The 14,556-nt window shown below is 21.1% G+C and overlaps 4 protein-coding genes across 4 annotated transcripts; 1 reads left to right on the top strand and 3 right to left on the bottom strand.

The window, feature by feature from the left end:
- Positions 1-773: 773 nt before the first annotated feature.
- Positions 774-2,987, bottom strand: PY17X_0410700 (calcium-dependent protein kinase 3; the record flags this gene model as incomplete). Its single annotated transcript, XM_022955078.1, has 5 exons — positions 774-818; positions 947-1,045; positions 1,169-1,243; positions 1,347-1,838; positions 2,028-2,987. 5 exons carry the CDS (start codon positions 2,985-2,987, stop codon positions 774-776), a joined length of 1,671 nt encoding a protein of 556 aa, XP_022811556.1.
- Positions 2,988-4,836: 1,849 nt separating this feature from the next.
- On the bottom strand, positions 4,837-5,706 carry PY17X_0410600 (50S ribosomal protein L9, apicoplast, putative; the record flags this gene model as incomplete). The annotated part of the gene is made up of 3 exons (XM_022955077.1): positions 4,837-4,995; positions 5,090-5,334; positions 5,520-5,706. The coding sequence occupies 3 exons, from the start codon at positions 5,704-5,706 to the stop codon at positions 4,837-4,839; spliced, it is 591 nt and encodes a 196-aa protein (XP_022811555.1).
- An 879-nt stretch (positions 5,707-6,585) lies between these two features.
- On the top strand, positions 6,586-11,539 carry PY17X_0410500 (conserved Plasmodium protein, unknown function; the record flags this gene model as incomplete). Its single annotated transcript, XM_022955076.1, has 3 exons — positions 6,586-6,612; positions 6,750-7,053; positions 7,173-11,539. 3 exons carry the CDS (start codon positions 6,586-6,588, stop codon positions 11,537-11,539), a joined length of 4,698 nt encoding a protein of 1,565 aa, XP_022811554.1.
- Positions 11,540-12,193: 654 nt separating this feature from the next.
- Positions 12,194-13,969, bottom strand: PY17X_0410400 (YTH domain-containing protein, putative; the record flags this gene model as incomplete). Its single annotated transcript, XM_022955075.1, has 7 exons — positions 12,194-12,524; positions 12,617-12,690; positions 12,823-12,907; positions 13,007-13,096; positions 13,304-13,380; positions 13,634-13,761; positions 13,915-13,969. The coding sequence occupies 7 exons, from the start codon at positions 13,967-13,969 to the stop codon at positions 12,194-12,196; spliced, it is 840 nt and encodes a 279-aa protein (XP_022811553.1).
- Between the last annotated feature and the right edge of the window lie 587 nt (positions 13,970-14,556).

Genomic DNA, 14,556 nt, shown 5'->3' with positions numbered 1-14,556 from the left:
TTTTTTTTTTTCAAGCTGTATTATTATATGATATGATTTAATTATTTAGTCATAATTCTTTGGAAAATTTATTGTTTTTAAAAATTAATGCAAAAATGTTATATAGTTCAAAAATATATTAATTAAATAAAATGATGGCATATTTTTAATATTATATAAATATTATTACACCTCTTAAAACTTGGGGGTACGTCTTTTATTTATTATATTTTTCTTATAAACAAATTCCCAATACATCAAAACCAAATCATAGATGTATTGTCATATATACATTGTCATATATACATTGTCATAGATATATGCACAAATTAACACTCTTGTCCTATCAAACCAAATTGCATATTATATAATATATACACTAACCAACCAAAAAGAAAAAACTATTTCAACATTTTCTATACATACATATATATATATTAAGGTGTATAATAATAATACAATAAATAGATTTTATCTTAACCTTATTTGTTTTTTTGTTTTAATTTCATATATTAGTGCCTCACTATTTTATTAAATTATATTTCTCCAAGTTATCATTAAATTTCTTTTACCAAAATCGAAGCTATTCCATTTACCCATGATAAATGTAATAACTTAAAAAAAATCTATAAATGTAATAAATTTTAAAACTAAATAAAAACATATTAAATTATAAAAACGAAAAAATAAATAAGCCTCATTTAAATAAGATTCTACAACACTATCTGTTTACAAAAATACAATAAATAATAATATGCTCCTGTATATTATAAGTCTTTAATCAATAGCTCTATTTAATACTTTAGTTTCATCATTTCACAAAACTCATAAAAGTCGATCTGAATTAAAAAGGGGAACAAATAAAAAATGAACAAACAAAATGGACAAAATGAACGGACAAAATGAACGGGCAAAATGAGCAAATAAAAAAAACGCCCTCTTAATTGCATGGCCTCATTGTTATTACCTTTCCATCATTGTTCTTGTCAACTTCTTGAATCATTTTTTTAACTTGATTAACATCTTTTTGAGTTATGCTTCCTTTCTTGTTACCATTATAAAGTATCTAAAAGGAATTAAAAAATAAATCGTATATATGTCATGCATTCAGATCGATATATTTCGTACAATTTTCTAAACGTGGAAAGTCATTGACATGATGTAAAAATAAAATAACAAAAAAGGTTACATGTGCTAATTCTGCTGTAGTAATTTCCCCATCATTGTCTACATCAAATACCCTAAAGGCGCAATATATCAGTTTCTATAAAAAAAATAAAAAAAATAAAATAAATCAAATAAAATAATAATCGTTCAAATATATATATATCCAAAATTAAGTTTGTTAAAACACAAAAAGATCCTACCTTTGATAAATGCTTTCTGTCTAATGCTGCCGCTAAAAATTCAGTATAATCTATTCGACCACTGCCATCACTATCTATTTGATCAAGTAATACATCAAAATTTTGAGGAAGTTTCAATCCACTATTTTCCAAACCTTTTTTTAATTGATTTTTTGTTATATTTCCTTTTCCATCTTCATCTAAATATAAAAATACTGCCTTTAGTTGTTGCAAATCATAATCATTACTCTGTTGTGCTATTATTGTCATAGCTAATTTTTGAAGTTTTAATAATAGAGCATAATTCTTAAAATTTTCCAACACATGTATATCCATTTTGACATCTAAATTAAACGATCCCTTCTTTTTTTTAAACCATGGATGTTTTAAAGCTTCACTTGCATTTATTCTTTTTCCTGAGTCAATAGTGAGACATCGCTTAATTAAATCCTTAGCCTCGTCTGAGATATTATTCCACTCTTTTCCTTTAAAATTGTATTTCCCCTTTTTCACCTAAAAGGAAAAATTCATATGTATATATGTACCCACATTACGAATTTACTCATAGATAAAAGCAAAACACACAACAAACGAAGCAAAATTGGGAAACATAACAAACGAAACAAAATTGGGAAACATAACAAAATGTGCATTTTTTTTTTTAATCGCCTCTCTTTTCTCTGTATATATTTTTATACTCACCATGCTCAATATCTCGTGGTCACTTTCTCCATAAAAAGGGGGGTAACCACAAAGAATAATATAAAACAATACACCTGCTGACCATAAATCACATTTGTAATCATAACATCCCGTTAAAACTTGAGGAGCAACATAGTAAGGAGTTCCAGCTTTTGTTTTCATCTCGTAATCGATGTCATTAAAATAAGCAGCTAAACCAAAGTCGATGATTTTAATTAACGATTCTGTGGATTTGTCATAAAATAAAAAATTTTCAGGCTTTATATCTCTATGACATATGTTTCTAATATGTAAATAGTTTAGTACAGAAAATATTTGTTTCATTATAAAAGAGGCATACATTTCTACAAAAGAACCTTTTTTTATTATTTTATCAAATAATTCTCCTCCTGTACATAAATCCATTATTAAATAAATTTGTTCTTCATCTTCAAATGTTTCTAGTAATTTTATGACATTAGGATGATCTAAATTTTTCATTATATCAATTTCTTGTCTAAATCTTGGTATATTTTTTAATTTTTTTTTTGATACAACTTTAACAGCTCTTTGGATTTTTAACAGTTTATCCGTTGCTTTATATACACAGCCATATGTTCCTTTTCCTAGTGGTTCTTCTGATAAATTATAAAAATCTTCTAAATTTCCAGTAAAACTTAAAATAAATCCTCTTCTAGAAAACTTAAAATTGTCGCTTCTTTTCGATTTTAAAAGGATGTCTTTATGTTTTGTATTTTTATTAAGATAGCTTTCGTAATTTTTGGGGTCTTTTGATTTTACATCCTTTAGTTCGTTATTCTTATTTGATATTTTACTTCCTTCAAATTTATGTTGACTTTTGATCGATTTGTTGGAATCCTTTTTCTTTTTGATTCTTTCTATAGATTTCTTTGGTTTGCCCTTTATATAAGCAGTAGCAGTAGATATGTTTGGGCTTCGTTCTACACACAACTGATTCATTTTTACGTATTGAACTTTTTCCAAAATAAAAGTATATATTTAAAAAGGTAAGTAGACAAATTTAAGGAAGTAAATGGAAAAATTTTTAAAAATAAATGAGTATATTTAAAAAATTAAATGAATATATATATTGACAACTAAACATGAATTTATTTTATATCTACATAAGGGAACGTAGATAACCACAAAAACAGACTATTAGCAAAATAAACAAATGTATAAAAGATTAAATCGTGCTCGAAATAATCTATTTGAATGTATTTGACAAATTGAAAAAATTAATTGTTTTTGTCTATTTATGCGTTTTCTTTAAAAAATATACAACCTAAACAAATTAGCTCCCTAAACTTGTATATATATATACATATACATAGTTATGTCTATATGTATGCACACAAAAAACGTATAATATGTACCTCCATATTATAAATAAATAGGTATCATATTTTACTGTAAAAAATTGTTATTTAAAAAATAAATCATTGGTAAATCACATAGTTGAAAAAATATATATTCAGCAAATTAGGTTACTTCCCTTGTATAAATACCGAAAATTACTGATTATACCTTTTTGCTTTTTTAAGGAAATTTGAAAAAATAATAAAAACAATAAAAACAATAAAAATAATAAAAATAATAAGAAAAATAAGAAAAAACACGAACAAATTTAACATTAAAAAAAATAAAAATGGAAAAACTTAATTACTTTCAAAGTGTAAATGAAAAAAAATATAATACAAATAAAATAAAAAAGAGAAAGAGAAAACAACGCCTTTACATACAAACTTTCAATCGGTCAATCATTTAAATGTCTTAATAATATTTATAAAAAAAGTATATATAAAATAATTTAACTAGTTATTAGTACAAAGAAAATAAATTAAAAATAATTCTTATTTAAAAATATTTTCTTGTGTAATGATATTTTAATATAGACAAACCATTTATATCTTTAAAGCTTAAAAATACTTAGCTTGAAATAAAAAAAAAAAAAATAGCTAGAATAATTATAGCTAACTTTTTATTAAAAATTAAAAAAAAAAAAAAAAAAATTAACAAAACTAACAAAAATTAACAAAAATTACCAAAAATATATTACTTGTTAATAAATTAAGAAACATCATCAAAATGTCTAATGATATTTCAAGACATTTTATTCGATATAAACACTAGTAAATAAATAAATACTACAGATAGTTTTACAAAATATCTATAAATATATTATATATAAAGAATGTATTTTCATCTCTTTTTAATCACAACCACAATTGTTTAATTTAAACGATTTTTTTAGTAAAAGAAGTCTACAAAAAAAAAAAAGATATAGCATGCATATTTTTTTAAAATAACGGTTATAGGTAAATATGGTGCTTAAATATAACCAAATAAAAGCTGGCTATTGTGTAAATAATTTTTTTTTTAAGAAAAATGAGAAAAACTCTTAAAAAAAATTCGACAAAAAAATTGTTATAAAAAAGAGAGAAATATTCATATATGCAAATTATTAATTTATTGATATTTATAAAAGTAATATGAATTAGAAAAATGTTTTACATTAAACATAATTCAAAAACATGTTCATAATATATTTATTTGATGGCTATTCATTCGTATATATAAAACAATTTTATGATAATATTAGATATTTTTAAATAGTGTTTTATAAATTTCCAAATGTAGCACATGCATATACACACATGTTTTGACAAAAAAAAATAGCAAGGTATTTTCTTCAGATTTATTATTTTAAGTGTAATATATTTACAAATGTATGCTAATAAATGAGAAATTATTTATTCTTCAATTTATTTTGTATATAGGAATAACAAAATTGAATAAATATATAAGTTTATTTGCTTTCAATTATTTGTACAGTAATATTTATGCTAATATTATCCAAAAATGTATATTTTAAGGGATAGACGCCAAAATTTGAAAACTTTATTTTTTTGCTTTTTATTTTTTGGTACATATCATCATTTTCTCTAATAATTCCTCTGCGAAGAAGCTGCAAAGGGATGTGAAAAATAGCACGTATTTAGTATGCACACAGATATATATATATTCAATTATTCATTTTATGATTACGGTAATGTTATTACATAATCTAATAAATTATCCTGGGTAACAAGAATATTTTGGTTTTTCTCAAACTCAAAAGGAACAATTAAGTCATTTAATTTCTTTTTATAGTCCCATATAAAACTCTTGGTTATTTCATCTATATATCTAAGCGTGTTTTCATTTTTTTCTTTGTCCACTAATTCATTAATGGTACTTCTATAGCCTAGTTTTTGGGGTATAATATAATTAAAAGCATGGGATAATTTTACTTTTTTTATTTCGCCTATTAATGGTTTAAAAATAGAGCAAGACAATACGTATATGTGTATGCATATATTTACGATAAGTGCATGCATATATTTACGATAAGTTTATGCATATATTTACGATAAGTGTATGCATATACAATCCTATGAATGATTTAAAAAAAAATGTACACACACTTTAATATTTTTTTCAATAATAAACCTTTTGTTCCTATTTCATTATCACTGCTTACGGTAATATCAATGTACTTGGACGATTTTTTTTTTTTTTTTTTCACTGCATATAATGTAGAGTTTGATTTCACAATGTTATATGTAACATATCCTTCTGTTAGTTCTCTCAGATATAATAAGTATAAAAATGTAATAAGTAAAAAATGACAATGCATTTTTCTTTTTATTAAGTTTATTGTTTTTAGTATATATAAAAAAATTAATTTTTTATCATTTTATAGTTACATCATTTTCCCCTGGCCCTTTTTTTTATTATTCTCAATTTTTTAATTTACTCCATAGCACCATAAAAAAAAAGCTGTTGATAATATTTCCATGAACTTTGAAAAATGGAAAAAAAAACAGAATGAAATAAAAAATATGTAAAATAAAAAATATGTAAAATAAAAAATATGTAAAATAAAAAATATGTAAAAATAAAAAAATATTATATTGGTAATAATAAAAACAAATGCACGTGTGCATGTAAGCAAAAATGAAATATTTTGTACATTTTTTATTAAATATTAGGTAAAAATAAAAAAAGAAACGTAATATTATATGTATTGCAAGGAAATATAATCCTATGTACAAGAGCTGAGAATAAATTAAAATTTATTTTTAAAAGTCTCTTCTTTTCACTTTAGTTTTGTTTCCAGTTTATATTTTGTATGTTTGTGTGAATGTGACGGTGTGATCATATTATATTATACTATATTATACATATATTATATAGATTTAGTGAAATTATAAGCCCTTAAATATGTGTTAATTAATTCATACAAGTTAACACATACTTGTGATATATATAAATTCTATGATTGAGCATAGAATATTTTTAGTTTATAGTTTGTATATTTCAAAGATTATGTAAAAGAATAAAATAACAATTGCATAGTAGTTATATTAACAACTATATACTTTATTTTAAATATAAAACAAGCCACCTATCTATGAAGTATATTTTTTTGTAATAAATTAAATAGAAGAGATGGGGTTGTGTAATGATGTGATTTTATTCAGGAAAGCCAATCCTATATTTTTCTAAATAAGTGATGATGAAAAAATTAATAAGGCTTCAGGTTAGAAATTTGAAAAAAAAAAAAAAAAAAAAAAATTATAAAGTTTTTAGATAACCATTTATGAATATAAAAGTTTATATCTTGAATAAATTGTGTATTTAAATTTAACATAAATAAATGTAATTTTTTTTTTATAGCTAACTAGAGGAATACACACCCTTGGTTCCAAATTACCAGACAAAATAAAAAAAATAAAAACATATATTAACAATTATGAAAACAGCGAAAATGAATTGATAAGAAAAAAAGATTATTTATCATTGTTAAGAAATATATACTATTCAATTCCGTCTAGAATGAATGAAAGAGAAGTATGGGAAAATTTTTTAAATAAACTTAAAATAGAAAAGTGTTACTTAAGAATGAAATCGATTATTAAGAAAAATAGTATATCCTACGAATCTTTGATATGTAGGCAAATAATATTCCTATACTATATCGGTAAGTTATTCTATATGTTTATCATTTTTAATCACATATCTATTAGTTATATATTTTTTTCGAACTTAACTTTTTAATTGAAAATTTGTTTTTTTTTTTTTTCTTTACATTATGAATAGGGTTTGACAGTGAAGTGAAGATACTACTTGAAAAAATAAATAACAAACTAATAAAATGTAATGAAAATAATTTTAAAGAATGTGATAAAATTATAAATGAAGATATAAATGATGTTATAAAAATGTTATATGTATTATATAATTTTCAAAAAAATTCAGAAAATTATAAGCCCATGTTTTTGTTATTTGATAAATATATATATTATAGTAAAAAATATCCTATTAATAATATTAAGTATTTATTTTATTTTCATTTATTTTATTTAAACATGAATAATTCATTAAATAAAATTAACAAATGTATAGAAATATATAGACATTTATTTGGAACTGAACAATTAATGCTTTTAACTCGATATGTTAATATTTATTTGAAACATTTATATTTGCATAATGTTATTAGACATAAAGATGATGTAGAGAAGCAAAACAATATACTTGTAATTGGTAAAAAAAAATATGAACGTTCAGATTTTTCAAATCGAATACAAAACGTCAATTCGAGGAATAACACGCGTTATAAATACGGTGATAATAATAATGGCGATAATAATGGTGATAATATTTTTCTAAATAATATGCCAAACAAAATTGAAAATGAAATGAATATGTTTATCAATAATATATTTCGAATAAATAAAAACGAAAAAGAATATTTTGTATTTACCAGTTTTGAAGATATAGAGATAATAAACCATGAGGATCATGCCACCTCGATTGATGCTGACAAACAGGTTACTTCTTTAGAAAATTGGAACGGAAATTGCATCGAAAATGAAAAAGTGAACGGAAATGAAAAGTTTGTTGAGGGAGATGTAATACACAATTGTGATGATTTGGCAGTTTTCAAAAATTTAGGAGAATGTGAGGACAAAGATATAGATGATATTTATAATAATGGTAATGTAATTAATAAATATATAGATAATAAAAAAATTGAAAAAAAAAAAAAAATAATAAAAATATCTAAAACCGAATTAAGGATATATAGTAATATTCATAATTTGTGTGTAAAAGAAATATTTAAAAATGTTTTATTAAATAAAGAAAAAATAAATGTAGATATAATTTTTAATAATTTTATAAGTAATTTATTTAAGGATAAATATATATATTTATTAATGGAAGAATTAAAAAATAAAATAACATATATAAATGAAGAAAATTATTTAGCATATTTAAAACAAGTTAAATTATTAAAACTTTATGACAATCCATTATTTGTTACTATATCAAATATATTTTTTAAAAAATATTTATATGAAAAAAAATATATAAATAATTTACAGTTTGCTGATAAAATAACATATTATACTGATTTATTTTGTCATAATTATTTTCTACAAAAATATATATTAAACATATATAAATTAAATTTTACCATATTTAATACTAAAATTTTGAAAAAAATATTATCAAAATTGTTTTTTTATTTATATCAAAATAAATATTTAATAAACGGATTTGAACAATTTATAAAAACGATCATAATTAAAATAATTAACACTGGATCTTTAAATGATATAATTGTGATTTTGTATACTTTAAGACAATATAATTTTTTTAAATCGAATATTATAAAATTAGAAAACCGAGATATTCAGTTAAATAGTCATGATTATAATGTTATATCAACCTCTATTTTGTATTTTAAAAACGATGAAACTGTGAATGGGAATGGGGATGGCAACGGAAATGGGAATGGAAATGGGAATGGTAATAGCAATGTGAATGGCAATGGGAATGGAAATGGGAATGTGAATGTGGCACATTTGAAAAATAGACAATTAATTTATCAAATAATTAAAGAGGATGCTTTCAATTTTTTACATTCTCAAATGTTAAAAAGTGGCAATACAACTAATTTAGACAATCAAATAAACCAAGAAAAATTCAAAAATAATTTTTCAAGAGATATAAATAATTTATTTAACATGTTTCATTTGGATGATTTCCAATTAAATTTGTTTAAAAAAAAATATTTAAAAATTTATGAATATTTAAGTTATAGAACAATTATAGAAAAACATGAAATGAATAAAATGAAACATTCTGATAAACATTCTGATAAATATTCTGATAAACATTCTGATAAATATTATGACATAAATATTATTATCATGATTGTTAAACAATTAACAAAATTATTTCACGTATTCTTAAATAACATTTTTGATGCAATACAAAAAGGTAATAACGACTTACACATTTTTGAATGTATAAATAATTTTTTTAACGATAATCTGTATTATTATAATTTGGGTGATAAAAAAAATATTAACATGTTCTATAATAATACAATATCAAATAACGAATATAATGATAAATTAATAAATGAGACGTCAAAATTTTCGAGCATAAATAAGGTCGAAAATGTAAATAACGAAGAATGTGAAAAAGGAATAGAAACGAATAAAATAGGAAATACAAAATATCTCAATAATAAATATATAGAAAAAAAAAATAAAATAGATACAACTTTTGAACAAAATTCACTATTAAATAACGAAAATGAAATAAATAAAAACTATAATTATTCAGAAGAACATAATGCACACTATATAAATTTATTTATTGTAAAAAAAGAAATTGATCCAATAGTGTTAAAAAAATATCAAGAAAAATATATGACTGAATATAATATGATAAAAAATTTTACTGAATTGTTACTTATGATTATTCTTGATAATTTTGTATATTTTGAAATAAAAAAATATTATTTTATAAATTTTTTTTTTTTAATATTTCAAAATAAATTTATCCCGATGTCTATATATCATTACCTTTCTTTTTATCGGATTTTTAAAAACTTATTTTATAATCAAATAAATCAAAGAGAAAGACGAGAATATATCTTTTCAGAAAATTATTTTAATAAAAACAAAAATTATATAATAAATACTTGTATTACTCAAATTAAAACAATAATATTGGACCAAATAAGTCACCACCTTCATGATAATAATAATAATGATGATAATAATAATAATAATAATGATAATAATAATAATAATAATAATATTATGGCTAGCTACGACGCAAATCAGAATATAGATATTCCTAATCCAATAGAAGAAAAATATCACAATAATACAGATGGTTTGAAGGAAAAAAAACAAATCCTCAACATTAAAAATATAGTGAACTTAATTTTGTATTCATTTAATAGTGAAGATATAGTAGACATATTTAAAAGTTGCTTTTTATTTTCCTTTAATAATTATTTTAAAGATAATAAGAAAAATATTTTCATAAAATATGTGTGTGAAAATAACCCTCTTCAAATGGCTAGCTCAAACAAAGAAAATGGTGCAACTATTGTCAGTTGTAGTGATTTTTTTACCACTCGAAGTTGTTTACATATGAACAGGAACAGAAAAAGCGACAACAAAAATAATGGTGATGATAATGGTGATGATAATGGTGATGATAATGGTGATGATAATGGTGATGATAATGGTGATATTTCTGACTATAATTCATATCCAAACATTTCCAATTACAGTTATAATAAATATAACGTTACAAACATATTTGAATTTTATTATATTAATATGATATATGAAAAATATATAAATACACACCGTTTTGATAATAAGGAAGATTATCATTGTTACCTGAATTTTTTAACAAGAAAAAAATATTTTGAACCTCATGAGATTGTTAATTTATGTACTATGGTTGAAAGAAGAAATGGCAAAGAAAATGAAAAGAATATACCCATTGGTAATAATAGTGAAAAACAAAAGATAGAAATAATTGTTAACAATATTAAGAATTCATTTAGCGCATATAATAATTTAGAATTTTTTATCAGCTATTTTTTTTTTCTTATGGTATTTTCAAAAAAAGACAATTTGAATGATATTTATAAAATTTTGAATGAAGTAAATAAAATAATTTTATTAAATAATAATATAGATCCGTTTTGGTATTTTTTATTACTTGAGATTATTTATATTTTTAAAATTAAGAATTTGTATATATTTGATTTAATTTTATCAAAATATAAAAATGTTTCTCAATTTTATAATTACCTAATAAGCAGTATTAAAAAAAAAAATGATCAAATAGAAAATAATAATAATTATATAGGTGTTTCGAGGAATAATACTATTAAATATAACATTATTGAATATTTAAAAAAAAAAAATATTAAATTTTTAACAAATGTGGCATTAAAAGACAGTCCATTTATATTTGATATTTACATTCCTTCTAAAAGTATATTATTTATAAATCATGAAAAATGTCTATTCTGTGATATTTTTATGCAAAATATACAAAAAAGTTTGCTTGATCAAATTAACTCCAAAATTATGACCATTGATCAAAAAAGCTACAAATGGCTAGCTACTATTTTATAAAAAAAAAAAAAAAAAAAAAAAAAAAAAAAATATTTTGTGTTCATAATTATATTTTTTGAAGTTATTCTTTTAAACTTTTTTTAAAATTAAACTCATTTTTTTTAGACCTTTATTAAAATTTCATATTTTTTTATTGAAACAAATACGACTACAATGATAGTGTAGTGTAATTTTTTTTATTGGAAAATATGCATATGTATACAAATGTGTGTAAAAATTAGTCATAAATAATTATAAACATTAATAATATTGTTAAAAGATACAAAATAGGGGATACTAAAAAATGTTTGCATAATATAATTACACTTAAAAAAAAATGATAAAATTAAGAAAAAATTTGATAAAATTATGAAAAAATTTGATAAGATTATGAAAAAAATTGATAAGATTATGAAAAAAATTGATAAGATTATGAAAAAATTTGATAAAATTATGAAAAAATTTGATAAAATTATGAAAAAATTTGATAAAATTATGAAAAAAATTGATAAGATTATGAAAAAATTTGATAAAATTAAGAAAAAATTTTGATAAAGTTAATATTGTATATTTTGCATAAATAGACAATATAAGGATACATGTGTGTGTGCATATATAGATTTCTTAGTAATATGTGAGGATATTATTGATATATTTTTTTAATTTATTTTGTGTTTACTGTTTAATATAATTATAATTTAATTGGAGTTCTTGCATTTTTTGTTTCCAAACGGGTAAAGATTTTTCATACAAATCTATATAATCGTCATAACTCATATTTGTTAAATCAATAGGAAATATATGTAATGCTGGATTATAAATATTAGTTAAATTATATTTTGATTCTTCATATAATTTACGAAAAGTATTATAATTCATATTTAAATTATTGTTTATTGGATATAATTTTATTTTATCTTTTTGATCATCAACATGTGGATTGTCTATTATTATGTTGGAACTTGTATCAATTATTTTGGGCGCTTGAGGAATTTTATTATAATTTCTATATGAAAAAAAAAAAATAAAATAAATAATTAAAGTGTAAAATTCAATATAGATAGATATATATGAATATAATTTTTTTTATTAAATTACAGAAATGTGGGCATTCGTTCATATTTGGCTTCAAAAATATCGCATAGTTTTATTCCAGCCATTTGTTCAATTTCCTGAAAATAAATTAAATGCACACATAATTTCATATATACGTAAATAGCTTTACAATAATTACATTGCATGGTCATATAATTTGTAGGAATATATAATAATAATAATAATAATAAGACATAAATTAATATTACCTGACCATCTCTGCCTACTTTAATTAACTTATTGTCATTAAGGCTATTCTTTAAGTGTGTTACTTCATGAAAAAAAACATCTACTCTATAAAGTTGAAAAAGGAGGTATCAATAATATGTAGGATATATACAAATATTATTATGCACACATGTAGGTTTATCATCTTGGTTAAAATTTGTTTACATTCGAATCCACTGAATATCAAAATTCTTGCCCCGAAATATTTTATCATCATAATAAAAATATACATTACTATTTTTCGATTCGCCAGGTCTATTTAAAAAAATATATGTGAATAATATGACCAAAACGTAGAAATGTGCACGTATATATATATATATATATATATATACATATTAAATATATGAGGGAGTACATTGTTATATGGATGTTTATAGAAAAATAATACTGGACATTTAATAAACAATACAAATTTATGAACAAGATAGAAAATTAAATGGTAAAAAAAAATTAGATTACTTTGATCTCATAATAGCATAACCACAAAATTTAGAACTCTCATTGACAGAAAATACTAAAATTACATAATCATTTTCCTGAATAAAAATAAATGGAAAATATGTAAAATATGTAAAATATATGACAATGTCAATAAGAATAAATATTATTTATTCATTCCATAATAAATAATGTGTAACTTTCAATATACAAGTGTTAGTATGTGTAGAAATACATAAAGGAGTTACACCTTATCATAGAATGTATACATAATTTTTTAGATTTTTTTTATATTTTTTTTATAATTTGTGTTTTTTTTATGTTTTTTTTTATGTTTTTTTTATAATATACTGTAAAGGCAGTGAGAAATTTATTTTCGTTTTTTGGTGTTGTTGCCCATATATTAAAATTTAGAGAAATCGAAATATTTTTGTCTGAAGAGCTTTTTATAAGAAAAAATTTTGTTTTGGGATTTTTGTCTGATAAAGAATAAAACATAAAAAGAAAAAAATATGTTTTTACTTTGGTTATATATTATGAAAAGCTAGTTTGTTAAAATAGTGTTTTTTTTCGTTCATATAAATATATATGGATATTTTTTTTTTTTTATCGTTTTATTTTTTAGCAATTACATATACTCCTAGCGGATTGAATTTGAGGCATAGACGAATAATTGGCGCTTTGCATTATATTAAAGAAAATATAATTTTTCAAATAGAAGAATGAATATTAATAATTTCTTAATGTAATTAAATTAATTACCATAAATAACAATTTTAATTATATATATATTTATAATAACAAAAATATATTATATAAATAATCTGATAATAATAGTAAAAAAAAATTAAAAAAAAAATAACCTAACAAAATGGCTAAGAACTTAATATTTAATTATGTACAGTACATAAAAAAAATATTTCAGAGTTGGCGACCACTGAATAATTATTAGCATTTATATTATGTCAATAAAAAAATAAAATAAAATATAATAAAATATAATATAATAAAATATAATATATATATAACAATATTATAGGGGAAGAATAGAATCAAGTGTATTGTTTTTTTAGCATTTTACAAATTTCCCTCTTAAATGGTTAATATATGGAAAATTAATAGGCTTATAAGAATGTGAGGCATATGATCATATACACAAAAAAATATATACATATACATACATATATGCATTATTTATGAGGAGAACATCGCATATGTATAGTGCTTGTTGTATGACACATGGAGATAATAAATAAAATAGGAAGTTGGTATGA

This window comes from Plasmodium yoelii (assembly GCF_900002385.2).
Source record: "Plasmodium yoelii strain 17X genome assembly, chromosome: 4".
NCBI classification, from domain to species: domain Eukaryota; phylum Apicomplexa; class Aconoidasida; order Haemosporida; family Plasmodiidae; genus Plasmodium; species Plasmodium yoelii.
This window is presented reverse-complemented; position numbering and strand designations above follow the sequence as displayed.